The 20579-nt window shown below is 38.2% G+C and overlaps 2 protein-coding genes and 1 pseudogene across 3 annotated transcripts; 1 reads left to right on the top strand and 2 right to left on the bottom strand.

Annotated features, from left to right (window-relative positions):
- Positions 1-6315: 6315 nt before the first annotated feature.
- LOC136709273 (uncharacterized) lies at positions 6316-7678 on the top strand. The gene is made up of 2 exons (XM_066684400.1): positions 6316-6658; positions 7380-7678. The coding sequence occupies exons 1-2, from the start codon at positions 6386-6388 to the stop codon at positions 7527-7529; spliced, it is 423 nt and encodes a 140-aa protein (XP_066540497.1). The 5' UTR covers positions 6316-6385; the 3' UTR covers positions 7530-7678.
- A 945-nt stretch (positions 7679-8623) lies between these two features.
- On the bottom strand, positions 8624-16647 carry LOC136709871 (UDP-glucuronosyltransferase 2A2-like). Of its 2 annotated transcripts, none has more exons than XM_066685418.1 (2): positions 16613-16647; positions 8624-11289 (listed from the first exon to the last, which is right to left on the bottom strand). In XM_066685418.1, exon 2 carries the CDS (start codon positions 11251-11253, stop codon positions 9679-9681), a length of 1575 nt encoding a protein of 524 aa, XP_066541515.1. In that variant the 5' UTR covers positions 11254-11289; positions 16613-16647; the 3' UTR covers positions 8624-9678. The 2 variants fall into 2 exon arrangements, with proteins under 2 accessions (XP_066541515.1, XP_066541513.1); XM_066685416.1 differs by lacking the exon at positions 16613-16647 and adding an exon at positions 15740-15992.
- Positions 16648-17669: 1022 nt separating this feature from the next.
- Positions 17670-19712, bottom strand: LOC136709870 (UDP-glucuronosyltransferase 2C1 pseudogene; annotated as a pseudogene).
- Positions 19713-20579: the final 867 nt, after the last annotated feature.

The following is a 20579-nucleotide window of genomic DNA, read 5'->3' as shown; positions in this document are numbered from 1 at the left end:
ACTGTCTCTGAGGAGTGTGGTGTGTTCTCCCTGTGTCTGCGTGGGTTTCCTCCAGGGTGACTGTCTGTGAGGAGTGTGGTGTGTTCTCCCTGTGTCTGCGTGGGTTTCCTCTGGGTGAGTGTCTGTGAGGAGTTTTGTGTGTTCTCTCTGTGTCTGCATGGGTTTCCTCCGGGGTGACTGTCTGTGAGAAGTGTGGTGTGTTCTCCCTGTGTCCGCGTGGGTTTCCTCCAGGTGACTGTCTCTGAGGAGTGTGGTGTGTTCTCCCTGTGTCTGCGTGGGTTTCCTCCGGGGTGACTGTCTGTGAGGAGTGTGGTGTGTTCTCCCTGTGTCTGCGTGGGTTTCCTCCGGGTGACTGTCTGTGAGGAGTTTTGTGTGTTCTCTCTGTGTCTGCATGGATTTCCTCCGGGGTGACTGTCTGTGAGAAGTGTGGTGTGTTCTCCCTGTGTCCGCATGGGTTTCCTCCAGGTGACTGTCTCTGAGGAGTGTGGTGTGTTCTCCCTGTGTCTGCGTGGGTTTCCTCCGGGGTGACTGTCTGTGAGGAGTGTGGTGTGTTCTCCCTGTGTCTGCGTGGGTTTCCTCCGGGTGACTGTCTGTGAGGAGTTTTGTGTGTTCTCTCTGTGTCTGCATGGGTTTCCTCCGGGGTGACTGTCTGTGAGGAGTGTGGTGTGTTCTCCCTGTGTCCGCGTGGGTTTCCTCCAGGTGACTGTCTCTGAGGAGTGTGGTGTGTTCTCCCTGTGTCTGCGTGGGTTTCCTCCGGGGTGACTGTCTGTGAGGAGTGTGGTGTGTTCTCCCTGTGTCTGCGTGGGTTTCCTCCGGGTGACTGTCTGTGAGGAGTTTTGTGTGTTCTCTCTGTGTCTGCATGGGTTTCCTCCGGGGTGACTGTCTGTGAGAAGTGTGGTGTGTTCTCCCTGTGTCCGCATGGGTTTCCTCCAGGTGACTGTCTCTGAGGAGTGTGGTGTGTTCTCCCTGTGTCTGCGTGGGTTTCCTCCGGGTGACTGTCTGTGAGGAGTGTGGTGTGTTCTCCCTGTGTCTGCGTGGGTTTCCTCCGGGTGACTGTCTGTGAGGAGTGTGGTGTGTTTTCCCTGTGTCTGCGTGGGTTTCCTCCGGGTGCTCTGGCTTCCTCCCACAGTCCAAAAACACACGTTGATAGATGGATTGGTGACTCAAAAAGTGTCTGTAGGTGTGCGTATGTTAGTGAATGTAAGAGTGTATCTGTCCCCCTGTGAAGAACTGGCGCCCCCTCCAGGTTGTGTTCTGGGTAGACTCCAGACCCACCGTGACCCTGAAGTGTATTCTCAAAAAGGAAGTTGTAAAATTATCATAAATAAAAATAAAAGACTGTGTTAAGAACATAATGATCATATGTTTAAATTCTATCTTCACAAGTTTACAGAGTTCTGCAATTCGTCTCTGAAATGCTTTGGTCAAAATATCAAAAAGTTCAAGCACCAGCACCATTTTCCCACCCTGTCTGAATGGTCCAGTTCAGAATAGATGGCTTCATACCTTTAAATAATAATAAGTCACACAAAGCTCACCACAGCCTAGAGCCAGCAGCAGGAAGTAAAAGGCATTCTCTTATTATTTAACGTTTTTTACTCTGTTCTCTTTTTATGTGGTTTGCCTCTGCCTTTGCAGAATTACATAAAAGCAGGACTAGTGCTGTCTTTGGAGATATTCGGATGAGGGAACAGTAAACCTGTAATGATTCCCTATATTACATAATAGGGGGAGCTCAATCAGAATGGGTTATTTATTATCTCATATTATCTCATGACTTATTTAGTGCACCAAAACACTGACTAGCTTGTCTTACATCACAGTTAATGGGTTGGTAGATGATCCAGGTAGCCAGATTAACGTGCACTTAAAAAGTGGTGTTTGTTTGTTTTAATTATATTTTTTATATTATATCATAGTTAAACGTAGAAAGAAAAGGTCATACATGAATCTCAAGGAAGAAAAGTAAGGTATGGGCCCTTAAAAACAGCCAGGTAGCTCACTTCTTCATAAAATACAAAGAAAATGTGGAACTGAAATACGAAGAAAATGTGGAACTGATATCAGGCAGACTGTGCCTCATGAAAACACTGCTTTTGGATTTATGAATAATTCTGACATTAAATGAAAATTTCCATTTAAGTCGATAACAATGTTTTTTCCTCACTCCATCAAATGAAAAAGCACTTGCAAGTCTCTGCATGTCAATAACAGGCAGATCTGTAAAATAAGAATAATAATATTTTGAAAGTAGCATGACAGGTTTTTTCGTCCTTTCTTCAGTAATTTCATCTTGTCTTGACTCGTTTTATAGAGTTCCTCTTCATCTTCTTGTAAGTCTCTCCTCTTTGCTTTGTGTTCATGCACCACCAGTTCAAACTGGATCATACTGTGCAATGCTATGTGGGTGGAGAACAAAAGGTCGTACAAGGTTTTATTCTGGAATATTCTTTACCACTTGTTCATAGAACTGAACAGAATCAAACATATATTCCTTTCTTCATGAGGATACAATCATTTTATGTTCAACAAAGAACAAATACAGCCCTCAAACCCAGGGCTATATTAGTGCTTCCTAATCCTGTGTTACCCCTGCACTGCAGTTTGGTGTTTCTCTTGCTTTAACACCCCTATTTACACCTCATGAAGCTGATGGATGGTGTCATGGAGTTGAGCAGGAAATGCTGAAGTGTGTTCTGCAGGGGAAGAACAGGTTTACTTAAGATACGTATCTTTCTATTTAAACATAATGGTTTTTGGGTTTCTAATGATGCACATGGTCAGGTTTAGTTGTATTTTCAATTCTGATGGTCATAATTTTATAATTAGTGCCATCTTCAATTTGCCTTGATAACACAGGGGTGTAATTATTTATGATAGTTCAGTTTGGTTCAGAAAAAGGCATTTAATAGATTTCAATTAAAGACTACAAAGTAGTAATGTGGAATTGCTCTACTTGCTACTGTGCAATAAACTGGAGATGTGCTGATGTGGGAAATGTGGGCCAATGTTTTTGAGGCAGTTATCTGCCAGTTTACCTGAATCAGCTCTATAGAGTGAGAATACCAAAAGAGGTATGATATTAACAGATTTATATAGGATTACAGCAGTAGACGTTTACTGAATAGGTCATAGTTGTACAAGAAATACAAGTATTTTAGCATGTTAGCCCAGCACTGAACAAATGTTTCGCTCCTCTGGAGTATAATAAAATGTTCATCAAATATCACCTTGACCAAGTCTAAACAGTTATACAGTGCTGATTTTTTCAGCTGCCGTCTCCCAGTCCCAGTTTGAAAATTATTTATTGCTATAAACAATGTAAAAGAAATATACAGGATGCGCTCAGGCTCTTCATTTATTATATATAACATTCATTCATTCATTCATTATCTGTAAGCGCTTATTCAGTTCAGGGTCGCGGTGGGTCCAGAGCCTACCTGGAATCATTGGGCGCAAGGCGGGAATACACAGGGCAACACACACACACACACACACACACACATTCACTCACACCTACGGACACTTTTTGAGTCGCCAATCCACCTACCAACGTGTGATTTTGGATTGTGGGAGGAAACCGGAGCACCCGGAGGAAACCCATGCCGACACAGGGAGAACACACCAACTCCTCACAGACAGTCACCCGGAGCGGGAATCCGTGCCGCCTATATATAACATATTATATTATATTATATTATATTATATTATATTATATTATTCATTCATTCATTATCTGTAACCGCTTATCCAATTCAGGGTCGTGGTTATATTATATTATATTATACAATATTATACAAAAAAAAATACATTTTGCCATTTATACATTATTTAAAATGTTGTTATTTCAGTTCGTTTCCCATTCTCTTTTTTAATAATTATTTAGTGGCATTATGACTTTAAAATACAAGACTCCTAAAGACATTGTTCATTTAATGTGAGGAAGGACATCCCTTTGAATGTTCTCCCCAGCAGTAAAAGCAATGAATGTAATGTATAAGAGAGCATCTTGAGAGATCACACAGAGCACAAGGTGACCTTACTGTACAGATGTTGTGCTGCACAGTAAACACATTTTACAGAGGCGTGTGCAGTTCCCCTACACACTAAAAAACACTGGCTTACAATAATCAAAGAAGCTCTTCTTTAACTATGTCCCTGAAGTAAGCAATGCATTATTTACTTGCTTGTTTGTTTGTTTTTTTTATTTGTTTATTTAGCTGTGCACCCTTAACACAGGCCGAGCCTTAAGGTCACAGCTGACTGAGCTGAAAACAGAATCAGAGTAAAGCGTGTCAAATCCATCATGGCTCCCAGTAATCCTTCATGCCTCACAGCTTTTACATTCGCAAAGCGCCACCTTATGGGGAAAAAGTAGTGGTGCAGATTCTATGAGGCTTCATTTAGATCAAAGTCTATATTTTACACTCAACTGTAAATAGATTAAGAGATTATAATACATCCTCTCAGTGACTGCTTAAGAAATATTTAATAGGTTAATAACAAATTGTTTTATAACAAATTATGCAATATTCTGAATATACAGATGGAATAATAATAATAATAATAATAATAATAATAATAATAATATTTTTAAAGAACTGAGATAGAAGCAATGTCCAATAGAGGGTTTTGATGTGAAATCTCAGTTCAGGAGGAAGAATTTAGTCAGAATTCAGGCCTTTTCCTCATGCATGTAATAACTCTATAAGCAATAAAGTATTGCTTAAAATGGCCGAATGAATACCGATCTAATGTCTGGGGCATTGTTTACTGTAAGTTTATTGCACTACGTTTTTTAAAATATATATTTATTAAGAGACACATAGAGGACTGTGTGATCTTCCACTGTTCTATAATGAGAAAACCCAGGGGTGAATGTTCATTGGTTGTTTTAGGTAGAAGATAAACTGGTTATGTTTGTGATGTAAATATCATTAAACGTGACTAAATAAATCAAAAACACATTAAACCACTCAGTTTGTTTACATATCACCAGCCAACATTTTGATAAGTGGAAGTAACCCTTTAATATTCAGATATGATAGTACTGTATGACTGTATACAGAGTGCTGTTTTGCCTCACCCAATCGGAGAGCAAACTGATTTTCCCTCCACTTTATTCCCCTCCCTCAAAAAATCAACGAAAAGACCCTTTTAAAGACAAGCCCCACCTGCCACGTACAGGGAGCCAATTATGCAGGGTAATGTAGGCCTGGGTGACACACCCACCTTTGCTCAACACCAATAGGAATGCAAGTGTTGTAGTTGGCCTTCAGTGGGGTAAAAAAATAAAATTGGTTACGCGTCACTAATCTGCTGCAAATGTGTCCCCAGCGGAGGAGCTGGTACTTTGGGGAGATATCGTAGGTGGCTTTAGTATGGGAAGTAGACAACAATGGCTCACAAGGCTGAAGAATGAGCTGAGCAACAGTCCTCTGGTTTCAAACGTAGCCTTTGGCTTCATCCTCATGGGGCTGGAGAAGCTGGTGGAGGTGGAGTTTGAGTGTCCTTGTAGCCCGACCTGGAATGGGCTGTTCTCCTCAGCCTTCTTCATCATCCCCGCGGTCATGGCCTTTACTCTCATGCTCATTGTCCAGGGCTGCAGGTGCTGTGTTTTGTTCTGTATTTCAACTTTAATGAAACCAGTTTAAGTCAGACAGGTCTCTTTTTGTTTAATACTGCATGAGATGTGACTGTCCTTTTCTTCTGTCACAGAGAATTCATCACAACTTGTAAATGTAGTAAATAACTTGCCTAGATTAAAATTTCATTGTTTGTTTATGGGTTAGAAGCTCCTAAAGTTCCTTAAGAGAAAGTCTATCCCACAATAAAAAGGAGACACATCTGCCCCAAACAATAATGTTTATTTGCTTAATTATTACTCTTCAAAACATATTTAGGAGATTCAGAAACTATGCCTTTAATTGGCTGCTGAACTTGTTGATACATTGCGGTATTACAAAGCAAATATGCTGTGATTCTGAAAACTCAGGTTTTAATTAATATCAGTTATTACCACAATGTTTCAGTCATAAAGAAAAAACTAAGGCCATTTGACATACATTTAAAGAAAGTATTAAATGAGCAACAAACATTGCTTGTCGAGAATTACCAGTTACCTGTGTGAAACACATTTTGTCTGATGTTAGCCACATTTAATCTGACTGTAGTCATATATGCGCTGATTGAAATCACCGCATTTGGTTATATTAGCCAGGTTTTAGTTTAATGCTAGCCAGATTTCAGGTCTGATTTGAGCCAAGTTTGGCCTAACGTTGGACAGAATAAAGCTGATGAATAAACTGCTTTGGTTGACTTTAAGAACTATTTGTTCTCTACCATTTGAACTGCTGGTTACATTTTAATTTGTCTCATTTAAAACATGCAAGCCTGTGCTCACTGCAGGTGTGACGCATGGAGCCGTAAGAGCGTGCCCCTGTCCAGTGTGGTGCCAGCTGTTGTGTGGCTCATTCTACTGTTTCTGGATGGTCAGTATTTTGCCTGTGCCATGACAGACTGGCAGGGCAGGTTCGTTATTGTGGACAAAGCAGCTCCGCAGAAATGGTGTGAACCAGTGAGAGAAGAGGATGAAGAAGACAGTCCCACACCTCGAGAACTGATGCTCCGCTCTCAGCAGCTCTTTGTCGTATCTCAGGTGAGATGTCAGGTTTCCAAGATGCTCTTACTCTGGGTGACTTACCATTTTAATTTTGTAAGAGATGCATGATAATGTAACGTCAAAAGTCTTGCCCAAAGACTCTTGCTAGTATAATGTAATGTTTTCCCCCCAAGATCTTCAGATGTGCAGAGGCCTGTAGTGTTACTCATTAAGCTATACTATCCAGTCCATGAACCATTTGCTTGAAAACATTGTGTGTCTGGTTAAATGTTGCTCTCATATTTGGTCTTTCCAGAAATTAGGTTTAGTTGTGGTTTAATTGAAAACTTGCACTCTTACAAGTTAAACAGCTGGTCATTACTTTACCTGACTCAAATAAAACCATGAAACCATGACAACATTTTTGCTGTTTACAGATGTTATCATAGACATTGATATAGAAGATCCCCTTTTATTTTTGGAGCTCATTCTCATTTCAATGAAGGAAAAGGATCCACTACAGCTTTCTAAGGTTTAGAGGCCATGATGGTCAAGTCAGGTCAAGTGTTCTTTATTGTCTTAAGACAAATTATGTATTTATTTTCCCCTGGCAATTGGTGTGACAAATGGAAGATGAACTAGTTCCGCTCTAATATTCTTTTCTTTGTCATGGAAACCTGGTCTGATAAAACACATAAAAAATGACAAGCTGCTACACTTTTTTTCTCTAATAAAAGGCTTATCTAACAGGACTCTTCCCTGTGGCCCTTGTTTACAGGTTATCGGCATAGTGCTGCTGATCTTTATCTGTGCAGGATTGGTAGTGTATGTGATTAGAGAGAGTTGCCGGAGGGACTTCCAATCCCAGGATGCAAATGTAGCGGAAATGACGCTTTACACACCCAGCCCCAGGGTGAGGACATCGTGAGGGTGGGATAGAGATTCTCGTTTGTGAGAGTAGAAACTCTGTCTCACTCACCACCGAATACACCAGAATCTTCATCTTATTATATACCCTCCTTTATTTTAATGAACTTATATTTTTGTAATTGTTCTTAAAGATTTTGTTAGGGTTGAGCTGTGTTTTGTAGGAAAGGTTCAGTTAAAGGGGGACACTTTAGGGGTGTATTACAATAGCAATTACATTTTTGTAATTCATGCATCTACATTTTCTGTAATGAATTACAGTTTTTGTAACTCTCTGTTTGGGAGGTGGGATGGGGGTGGGGTGGGTGGATTGAAATGCTCTTGAAAATATAACGGACAAAAAGATCTATTGAAAAGAGTCACTTTCAAGGACAAAAACTCAAATGCTTTTCTGTGGTCTCAGTATATTAACAAAACATCAACTGATTTAAAACAGTAATCAGCAGTAAATCAGAGTCATTCATTTACTATTAGGAAGCAAGTTGCCTTTGTGCCTTAAACTTTTGAGTTCATTGAACTTAACAGAACAATTTTCCATCAAATGGATACAGTAAGTAATTCTCAGGAGAGAAGATCCACTTTTGCTTCCCTAAAGAACCCTTTAAAGGTTATAACCTCAGGTATAACCAGTTTGAGTGTGTGGATTCAGTTTGAGTGTGTGGATTCCCTGTTCTTTTACTGAGTACTTGGTTACTGATTGCCCGTGGAAATCCACTGTGCAGTGCAGAATATCACATAGTGATAAGTGGATTTTATAACCATACAATATTATGCTTGTAAAAGAAATGCCACAAACAATCACAACTTTCACTCAAATTCCACACAAGCAAGTTTTCCATATCAAATGTGTTATTAATAGTATAAAAACCAAAGCTGATCGAAGGCTGTATACTATTGATGTAATAATACCGCGAATCACATAGTAATACATCAAAGAAGACCATTATATGGGACCAGTGTATTAACTCAGGGTTAGTGCAAGGCTAACATGTTAACTCACAGGACACATTACTTCCAAATTCTTCAATGTTTTATTATTATTTGATATATATTTTAATTAATGAATTAATTAAATGTTTATTTCAAATACATTCATACACTCATTTTCTAACTACGCAGGTTACATAGCATCGTTAAATAATTCCCAAACAGATATTCATAAGTCCACAAGAGGGAAAGACATCCGGTAAAATCATTAATCAGACCAATAAAATATTTATTCACATGCAGCACACAAACATTTATCATCATAAGAATAATCTGTTCCTATTCAGTTCAGTGTCATCTGAGTAATATTTTTGTCACTATGTCAGAAGCAACAAAGCACAATTCCACTGAGCTCAAGTGTCCCACTTTAGCAGAACCCTCCCAAGTTTGAGATTTTTTTTTATACCATGACCTATAAGTACCTAATGCTGTAAACTATGAATTTGCTATTGTATATCTGTGTGCTTTTATACAGTATTAGTGGGTGTAATAATAAAACGTATTGCTTTCAGTGAATGATGAGCTTTGCCTTGCAGAAAGAGCTTTCCCACCAAACACTGAGGTCATTATTTCTTAGAGTATTATTTACATTATTGAAGTTTGTCAGAGAAAGCTGAAAAAAGCAAGCATCCAAACCCACCGAAATTGAATAATTTATAGAATGTCTGTCAGCATTTTTGTACCACATTAAAATTCATTCATACAAAATATGGACATGAAAATATTATGAGCGCTTGTGGACAAAAAGGCATAAGATAACAGGACAAGATGCCCATGTTCATTCACTTTCAAGACCATTTCCTTAACAGCATTCATGAGTATATGTAAGAAATATGTTCTGTGTAACTTGTATTCTTGGTAATCTTCATTTCCCACCTAGGGTCAAATTAATATGCACATATTAATGGTGGGGGATGGGGATAGGTGAACATAACTGCCATAAGCCCTCAGCCAATCATAAAGGTTTATGGATTCTGAACAGAACACTGTTCTGCTCCTCATTATTATTGGTTGAGAAGAGTGCAGTTAGCACATCCAACCTGATGCAAATTCCCCACTCATTCTGAGTCATTCTGTTGGTCCATTCATTGTGAATTGATACAATTAGAGATGCTTTTTTTTTTTTCAGATTAATCTGTACCACAAATAAAATAAAGACAGACTCATTCCTGTTTTATTCTTCTTTTGATACACATCTTGGAACACAAGTATCGGATAACTGCAATAATCAAAATAATTGTGACTGACACAACAAAAAGTAAGAAAACAATTACATCGATACTGTGATAGGTGTACCAGGGCATTTTATAGGACTCTGTTCGCAGATGAGCAGCACCATTGTTCCTCATAACAAACTCTATCCAGTACATAGCATTGTCAAGTGGTTGTATGGGCTTGTCTCTTTCCAGTCTGGAGAGTTTTTGCATGTTTATCTTGTAGGATGGCTCATATATAACCTCCTGCAAAGCCTCCAGGAATGCCTTCTTTTCTATGGTGGCTATATCCAGGAATTTTGCCACGCCTCTATATTTCATTTTTGAGAGATTGTCATGTTGATCAAAGACCAATGGTAAACCAAGTATTGGAATGCCATGGTAAATAGACTCTAATATCCCATTTGTTCCTCCATGGCTCACAAAAGCTCTGGTCTTGGGATGTCCCAAAAGATCATTTTGTGGCAGCCAGTCCACCAGCATTGTATTATTTCCAAGAGTGGAAGGCTTTTTTCCAGTATGTCGCCAAATCACTTTCTGAGGGAGTTCAGCTAAAGCTGCAGCTATTTCATCATCTATACCAGGTGGAAGCTCTCCAACCAGAGTTCCCAAAGACATCATAACGATACCATGCTCTCCAGAACTTTGTACAAAGTCCTCCAAGTCAGCTGGAAGTGGTTTTGCTGGCTTGCAGTGGAAGCACCCCACGTAAACTATGTTTGGCATAGTTGGGCGTGGAAATTCAAAGACAAAGTCAACTCTCATAAGCCAAATATCAGCTGCTTGAAATAATTCAAAATAGTCCACATCTGGACCAAAGTAGTGGCCAACCAATGCACTGTAATGAGGACCTACAGTGCGTCTGTAAAGGAAAAGCCTCAGGCTGTAGAAAAGCATGTTATATACCCTTTGGAAAAATGTCATCTTATCTGTGAGCATAGCTAGTGGAAAAGGGACATAAGAAAGGGGTGAGGGAGCAATTCCAAAATGTGCCTCTCCATGCACTGTCCAACGGGTATTGAAGACCAATGGTAAAGCGAGATAATGTGCAAGCACAACCCCCCCACCATTGGCAGGGTCCGTTAACATTACATCATACTTGGCCTCTCTGATGGAACTGATCAACTTTTGATCCTCAATTATGTAGGTCACCATGCCACATATCTTCCTGTGCATTTCTGAAAAGCTGTTTTTCAATTCCATGTCCAAACTGAAACGTGTCCAAACAGGGCTTCTTTCTCGTCTAATCTGCAGCTGTCTGGAAACAAATACGTTGAAGAAAGTCTCATCGCCACCCACTGAAAAGTCGACTTTTAAAGTTTCATAGTAGGGGGAGTGCTCTTTGATGTACCAGCTATCTGCTGGACGTATGACTGTAACATGGTGGCCTCTAGTATAAAGTTCCTGGATCATAACATTCATGTTAACCCAGTGACTACCATCATGGGGGAACACCAGGACCCTTCCGCAGTCCACAGACACGGTCAAAATAATGACAGTTATACAAAATGACTGGAACATCATTTATAGTGTCTCTATTGGAAGCATGCAGATCTCTGTCTGAAATGAAAGGCAAAACATAGAAGTGATTATTTAGGGGGAAAAAAGTATAGGAATTGCTTTGCTTTGTATAAAGAGCCTTAGTAAGTTCAAGCATACCACTTACATACAGACCCATTTCAAAAAATAACAATATTATGGAAAAGTGGATTAATTTTCATAATTCCATTTCAAAGGTTAAACTTTCATAGATTATTGATGCTGGGCCCACGATTTAAACGCTTTTAGGTATTTATTTGTATATTATCACATAATTTGGGCTTCCAGCTCATAAAGCCCATGAAAACAGAAACTGAACCCAGGTAAATTTTTACCAAATAAACCAAAGATCACAAAGAAAATCATTCACCAGTGTTAAATCAACACTTTTAGTGTTAAATTAAAACACTCTCAGTTAAATTATTAGTGTTAAGTTAACACTAATAGTGGAGAATTTGCGGTGTGGTTTCACAATATTGCAATAATCACAATGCTCCTTAGAGGGAAGTTCCACTAATGTGCCGCAAGGATGGAATGGCTGAAAAGTAACAAATAATTTAGGTTGTTTGATGTGAATATCTAGGGGGCAAAAACACTAATCAAAGTGGTCCATTTTCTGCTTATAGTCCTATAAAACCAGATCTCTGAAACAGTTAATACCCATATAAAAAAGTACGACATTAAATGGTTGGTATACTTTGTTTTGTGCTTTAAATTATAATTTTTAAAATATTTTTAGCATAACATTTTTTTAATGTTTTAAACCATTCTTGGTGGACAAGTATGTATGTGTGTGTGTGTGTGTATGTATATATATATATATGGTGTTGTATGGCCTAAATGTACCAAAAGAAAACGTACTACAATCACAAATTAAAAGTGTTACATTAAAATAGCTCAGAAAACAACAGATGTAGACTGTATTATTAATAAAATATCTATACTTACTTTGTAAACGCCAAAATTGTAAAGTTGGTACAATTTCTCTATTATGAAAAACCACTCTGAAGAATGTTTACATCGCAACCATTAGGTGACGCGGTTTAATTTTGTAAAATGTGTGCAAGTCTCTTACAGCCTTCCAAGAGGAAATCATGTTATCAGTGAAGCCAGACTCTGGTGTTAATGGCTTTGCTGAGATAGTGTAGGGACGCCACTGCGGTTAAGCCAGCCGACGTTTGAGGGAAAAAAAACCTTAAAGTAACCGTACGTCAGATTTGCGTGCGCGTATACTAGTGACAGAGCGGTAATACTCAATGCGCGTGAAGACCTGAAAACAAGCCCTTCATTTTAAAGAAGGTCACCACATTTAAGCGGTTTATATATTGATAATTTCTAATAAGTATTTCATACAACCAACAGAATTAAGTTCAGTGTTTGCCATACTATGTACCTATGAAATATGAAGTGATTTTACTGTATAGTTGTTGAGTAAATGACATTCAAAGTCCACATATTTTTCCATTGTTTTTAATAATTACTCAAAGTTCCATGCTCCATAAAATTATTTTGAGTAAGTAGTTGACACAACCAACAGATATGAGTTCAGTGTTTGCTATACTATGTACCTATAAAATATGAAATGATTTTACTGTACATTTTTTGAGTAAATAGCACCATGAGTCAAGTTTGCTGCTTTATAAAATATTTAGTTTGAATAAGTAGTCCATACAACCAACAGATATCATTTCAAGGTTTACCATACTATACACCTCTGAAATATGAAGTGATTTTAATGTATAGTTTTTCAGTAAATGACATTCAAATAACCCATAATTGTCATTTTTTTAAATGATGATCCTTTTACTGCTTTATAAAATAGTTATTTTGAATAAGTAGTCCAAAAACCAACAGGTTTGAGTGCAGTGTTTATCGTAATATTTACCTATGAAATATGAAGTTATTTTACTGTATAGTTTTTGAGTAAATAGCATTCAAACTCCCCATATTTATGCATTATTTTTAAGGATTTGTCAGATTTCATGCTGCATAAAGTGGTCACTTTTAATAAGTAGTCCATACAACTGCCGGATATTAGTACAGTGTTTAACATACTATGTACCGTTGAAATATTAAGTGATTTTACTGTATAGTTTTTGAGTATATTGCACCCAAAATCCCCATATTTTAAAATGTTTATTCAAGTTCCGTGCTCAATAAAATTGCTATTTCTAATAAGTAGTCCATACAAGCAACAGATATCACTTCAGTCTTTACCCTAATATGTACCAATGAAATATGAAGTCATTTTGTACAGGTTTTGAGTAAATGGCGTAATCATGCAGAATTTGTCATGTGTGAGTTAAAAAGACAATATTTGTGCCTCGTAGCCTCAGATTCAAGCAGGTGTATTCATTGACTAGTGTTTGTGCTAGACAAATATCCCACAAAAAAACTTAAAATAAACAATACAAATGTATGTAACTCGCATTGCACAGATTCAAATATTGGTTTCTGAATGTGCAGCTTATGTGCATGTTTATACAAGTATGTGAAGGTGTCTTGCACCATATTCACCACTGCAATTATAGCATAAGTGTGAGTGTGTATGATGTTTTTGTACTTGTGTGTGTAGAATTGTGTTTGTGCACCTGCAATAAATGATTTGTGAAGGTGTAATTGTGAAGTTGTATTTGTGGGAGGGGAAATAATTTATACAAGTTTGCAACTCCTAAAGCTAATTTCCCTGTGACTTGAAATTTACTGACATTACACATGTTACTATTTTCTAAAACTACAAATTTCACTGTCACAGATATTCAGGTGTTTTGCCCCAACTATACCTCCATAGAACTTCATCTTCCATGATGGATAGAGCAGCTTGTGCAATTTCCTACTATCAGCCACCATAACCACAGAGTCCAACTCTACTCCAACCACTAACCCGCCTGGCCAGTTTTTCCAGACACATCTCGTCTCTTTATTTCCTACTGCCTCCTCCAGCACACAACAGCATAAAAAAGAGCTGGCAACCACAGACTGATAGAACATCTGTAGTAGCTTCCTACTGTTGACCTCAGTGATCCAGATGACCATGTATGGGTTCACTTGCATCCTCGCTAACTTATCTCTTAGCAGGAAAGGGCTGTATGGTTTTAAAGGCACTGGAAAAGTAGAAAAACATTACTTTCACAGCGCTGCCATCCTTGTCCAGATGAGAGTTATCCCGATGTAGAAGGTAGAGGATGGCATCCTCAACTCCCAACTTCTCCAAATATGCAAACTGCAGGAGATCCAATGCATGTCCAGTCTGGGGTCTGAGAAGGTGTAGGAGGAGTCGCTCCAGGGTCTTCATAACATGCAATGTTAATGTGATGGGCCTGAAGTCATTGGGCACACTGGTGTGCACCTTCTTGGGCATAGGTATGAGGCATGATATTTTCCAGAGTGCAGGGACCCTCCCAAATTTCAGACTCAGGTTAAAAATGTGCTGAAAAGATTCCCCCACCTCAGCAGCAAAGGACTTCAGTAGTTTAGGACACACTTTGTCTGGTCCAGCTGCTTCCCTAGTGTGGAGTCTCCTCAGCTCACCTCCAACCTGATCCACAGTAAGAATGTGTGAAAGCAGCAAACCATTTTAAAATATGAAGAATTTGTAGGCTATGTACTCAAACACTATACAGTAAAAACACTTCACATTTCATAAGTATATAGTCTGGTAAACACTGGACTGATATCTGTTGGTTGTATGGACTTATTCCAAAGGGCCATTTTATAAACCAGTAAATTGAGTCATTATTAAAAACAATGGAAAATTATGGGGAGTTTGACTGTTATTTACTCAAACACTATACAGTAAAATCACTTCATATTTCATGGGTATATAGCATGGTAAACACTGAACTCAAATCTGTTGGTTGTGTGGAATTCTTATTCAAAATATCCATCTTATAAAGCAGTAAACTTGAGTCATCATTAAAAACAATGGACAAATATGGGGATTTTGAATATCATTTACTCAAAAACTATACAGTGAAAATTACTTCATATTTCATAGGTACATAGAATGGCAAACACTGAACTGACATCTGTTGGTTGTATGGACTACTTACTAGAAATGACCAATTTATAAACCGCTTAAATGCGGTTCCTTTTCCTTTAAAATGAAGGGCTTACTTTCAGGTCTTCACGCGCATTGAGTGCATTGAGTGCATTGAGTGTCACTAGTATACGCGCACAAAAATCTGATGTGCGGCTAGTTTAACCGTACTTTCCGCAATGAGACGCTGACAGTATACGGAATTTCTCTCTGCGGAAGAAGTATCTTAATTTTTAGGTTGTAAGACATGTCAGATTAATAATGGCACTTTTTAGCTTCTTTGCTCGAAAGTGTAAAACGTCTGAGGAGAATGTGAATTTACCGAAGCTAACAAGTTAAAAGCGTTACACTGAAGCTGCGGGTGTGACCGTGAAAGAAATTTCGGGGTTCATCTCGTTTAAAGCGACAAGCAGTGCAAAACAGGACACTTACTGTGTATATATGAGAAGAGGAGATGGAGAAGAGGTGCCGAAATTAAAGAGTAAACCTGTTTTTTCTGGTCTGCGGTAGATGAGGTTTACATTGGTATGTTGCCAGAAAAAAAGTAGGCGGTGTTATGGTTTAACACATTCACCAACCACCTACAGACAGGACCGCGGTCACGCCATCTGCACTTCGCGAAAACGCAGTCACGCCATCTACACTAGGATTTCTTGTGCGCGTCTACATCACGGTTTACGGTAGAACGTGTGCGCGCGAGAGGGGGGACTCGCAGAAAAGCGCAGATATTGAAAATTCATAAGAAATTAATTTAAAACATAATTCAACACAGTTAATATTAAAAACAGGCCTGATTGGCTAAAATAACGGTTTGCAACCCTTAAAAAGTCCATAAAGATCCATAAAATGGAGGGAATACAGTTTCACTGAAATTAAAATTAAAAATCTAAATGTTACCAGAAATTCTCACTGTTGTATTGAAAACCATGTCCTCAGGTACACAGGGTAGAATATGTATGTGTATTTACTGTAAGAATTAGAAGTAATAGGCTTGAAAAAAAACTTAAAAAAAACTCCATAAATTCCATAAAATGGTTAAATCAAACTGTTACCAGACCACTCCACTGCAGAGGAGTGGAAGAGTTCAGTTCCCGTTTTACATCTAAATATACCTTTAATTTCCTTGTATTATTAAATTAAACAGTAAGCTTTATAAGTGCCCTTCCTGCGTCAAAACGGACAAAAATATTCCAAGAGGTGAAAGGTCATTTATAAGCTTAACACTAATACCAACAGATCAGCCAAATCATTAAAATGATGTCTACACTATTGTCAGTTTTATTAGCCCCATTTAGATGCACTCACAATTACTGTCCATCGGTTACTCTGCCTACTTTGATAGGACCCTCTCACCCTGGTAAGATATTTATTTATATTTTAGGCTCACTGCTACATCCAGGTACCACCTTTAATAGTTAAAGGCTAAGCACCAGCTCTATAAAAGTGTCAAACAAATAAATACAGTGGAATTTGAGTTCCTAACTTGTGTTTATTGATAGTCAGAAAACATGATATTTCTTACTAATTCAAGGAATAAGGTTTAAAAGACCGTTGGTTTAAAAGACCCCCCCCCCCCTTACATGCCCATATTGTTGGCGCTTTTCCTACAATATGGGCATGTAAGGAAACCGTTGCATTACGGAGGTTTATAGTGTCGGATGAAATCGAGTTCGACTTCTATCACATTTACAAGAATAACGGTTCTTCTAAATTTGAGTTTAGCTTATCGCTAGGCTATTGTCATCAATAATGTTGGTTATTTAGCTAGATACTGTCATAACAGTCAGTCATAACGGTGTTTTACCACGGCGTTGTTCAGCTGTTGTCCACCAGTGACGTCACGGTTGCGTTCAAGAATTTCCGTAGCGAGCTCGGGTTTTTCCGTCAATTTAATAAAATTGTCAGTTTTAAAGCAAGTTAAGCTGCTATTTTTCATTTTAATTCATACTTATACATGTCAGTAACTAACATAATGTGAAATATTCATGGAGGTCAATTAAGTGGTGCTTAGCCTTTGACAAACAGTGGAGGGATGTCATTTTTTCTTACACCTGACCACTAGAGGACACAATATGATCACATTTCGTCAGGTGTCAGCCATGAATTTCTTTAAGTGATCATTTTCATCAAGTGTATGGCTCCTAGAACAGAATTTGGAATGTGAATAAATTAAAGCGCAGACTGAGCAACTTTTTTCTTAATTTTTTCCACTGATCAATAATATTAATAAACTTAAATTTTCTTTATATAATGCAATCATTGAAAAACAACACAAAGATTAATAATTAAATTTCCCTATTTAGACAGTATACACTTTGAATTCAGAACATTTTTATTTGTCCCATAAAATGTAAGAGCATATTTTATAAGAATGCAGCACTAAACAAGGAAAGACATGTAAAGATTGTCTTTAACCCATGACTCAAGTAAAAGTTTTATTTCTTTGGTGATTTGTGTAAATCTTCTACTAAAAATATCTGCGCTGTAGTGACCCCAAAGTAAAATTATTAGAAAAAATCATATTAATTACTTACCATTTTTAGAGTGATTTGTATAAGGCCATTATAGTGAGAGCAATATTAATCTACTTTTTTCTTTCTCCTGCAGAACATTCTCCAAATATATTTCATGATAGAAATATTTATCCAAAACACAAGAAACATAATAAAGAGCAAGAAAACCATTACATCAACACTTTGGTAGGTGTACCAGGGCATTTTATAAGACTCTGATTTTAGATGTGCAGCACCTTTGTGTCTCATAACAAACTCAATCCAGAAGAGTGCAGTGTCCATCGGGTCCATAGGTTTGTCTTTATGGAGTCTGGAGAGCCTTAGCATGTTGTGCCTATAGGATGAGTTGTAAAGAACATCTTGTAAACTCTCGAGGAAGACTTTCCTGTCTATTGTGGCAAGGGAGAGCAGTTTTGCTGCCCCCCTGTCTTTTAGACGAAGGAGATTGTCGTATTGGTCATAAAAGAGAGGCAAACCAACAATAGGAACACCATGGTATAAAGCTTCTTGAACTCCATTGGTTCCTCCGTGGGCCACAAAGGCTCTGGTCTTGGGATGTCCCAAAAGATCATTCTGTGGCATCCAGTCCATCAGCAAAGTGTTATTACCCAGAGAAGATGGCCTTTCTCCCTTGTGCCTCCAGATCACTTTTTGAGGGAGCAGAGCAAAAGCAGCAGCAATGTCTTCTGCAATATCAGCTGGTAGTTCAGAAACAAAAGTCCCTAAAGACATGATGATAATTCCATGTTCTCCAGAACTTTGAACAAACTCCTCCAGGTCTTTGGGAAGAGGTTTAGCTGGCTGACATTGGAAGCCACCAATGTAGATGACATTTGGCATTGTTGGACGTGGGAATTCAAAAACATAGTCAACTCTCATTAGCCAAACATCTGCAGCCTGCAAGAGTGTATAGAAATCAACATCTGGGCCAAAGTACTTGTTGCAAACAGCCTGGTATGCAGGTTTAACAAGGAAACTGTGCTGAGCGTTGGCCACGAGATAGTAGAAGATGTTTTTAACCCTCTGAATAAATGTCATTCTGTCTGAATTCCCTGATCCTGTAATTGGGATGTAGGATAAGGGTGATGGTGCGATTGCAAAGTGTCCCTCTCCGCTTGTAATCCACCTTACATTGTAGACCAAGGGCAGTTTCAGATAGTGAGCTATTAAAACACCAGCCCCCCATGCAGGGTCTGTGAGCACCAGATCATACTGCTTCTTCCTGAGGGTATTCATCATGTCCTCATCATCAAACATAGTCGATGCTATGTTCGAAACAATGGTTGATACTTTCTGCATGATAGCAAATGCCTCCAGTTGGATGCTGAGTAGTTTTAGTGGTATGGACTTGCCTCTCTCCATATCAAAGATAATATAAAGGATGTCTTTCATGAACCTTTCATCCAACCCCTCTGCCACAGGGACTGTTATAGTGTTGTAATAATCAGATTCTTCCTTTATGTACCAACTTTTACTGGAACGCACCACATCCACTGTGTGTCCACTCTTGTGTAGTGCCTGAATAAGGATGTCCATATTCACCCAGTGGCTTCCCTCCAGTGGAACCACCAGTATTTTACCACCATTACATACAGACCCCAGTGTAGCCAAGAGGGTCATAAAGATAATGTGTCTGACAGAATTTGTATTTGTGAATGTTTTCATATTTTATTACCTAAAAACAGAAGAAAAGCAACATATTTAGATCCGTAGAAAAAAATAGCGGTTTTTGAAACAATACATCAACACATTTTGTGGACTTTTATTTACTTACAAATTAAATACAAATAATAAGGATAATAAACAATAATAAGACAAATAGGTGCTTTCAGAATGTTTTATTATTATATATAATACACTTACCAAAACTGGTCCAACAGACTAGCATGACTTCCACTGACAAACTATAGAACACGATTTCTCTAGTGAGTTATGTATCATGTGCTCACTTCTGCTCTACTTATTCCTCTGATAAGATTAGCTGGTTGTTAAAGTGACCCTGTGTTACAAAACATACTCAGCAGTGGGCAATCATGTATAAAAACACTGGACTGCCTCTTTAAATCTGAGCAGTGTATATATTTGCTGAGCTTTGCTCTTTGAACTCAGCTTTTTGTTTTTTGTTTTTTGAGATAGACACACATTTCATATACTACACCTGTTTCAGAGAGCATCACCTCAGTGGAACTGAAAATGCAATTAGATCTACCTAAATTAATAAATGATGGCTTTTTTTATTGTTTCCAGATTAATTTAATAAAACTGTTTATGGAAATTAGAGCAATAAAACATCTGTTGATGCCTCTGTGTTTTTTATTTTTGTTGGTTTGTTTTGTTTTGTTTTGTTTTTTTTAATAGAAAAGCTGTAACTGCAGGATTAATATCATAAATTAAACAAAAGCTCTAAGTAGTTGTGTCATTTCACTCAAACCTAGGGAGCAAAATAGATTTATCTATCTGATACTGTCATTTGCAAATACATCTATAAAGCTAATGATGCAACGCGTTTGAATGGAACCTTGCTATGAATGTCCCCATGCTTTGGAAAAGTCCTGAAATTAAAAATTATTCAGTGCCTTTGGGAAAATAACTCAAGCACAACCCCCACCACAACTAGCACACTCACACACACACACACACACACACACAAAAATGTAGTTCACACAGCATGCTGCAACAGAGTGCAATAAGTGCATCTTTAATAAGTATTACATGATGCTCAAGTCTAACGTTCAGCAATGAAACAATAAGACTCATCT

The sequence above is a fragment of the Hoplias malabaricus genome, chromosome 11 (assembly GCF_029633855.1).
Source record: "Hoplias malabaricus isolate fHopMal1 chromosome 11, fHopMal1.hap1, whole genome shotgun sequence".
NCBI classification, from domain to species: domain Eukaryota; kingdom Metazoa; phylum Chordata; class Actinopteri; order Characiformes; family Erythrinidae; genus Hoplias; species Hoplias malabaricus.
This window is presented reverse-complemented; position numbering and strand designations above follow the sequence as displayed.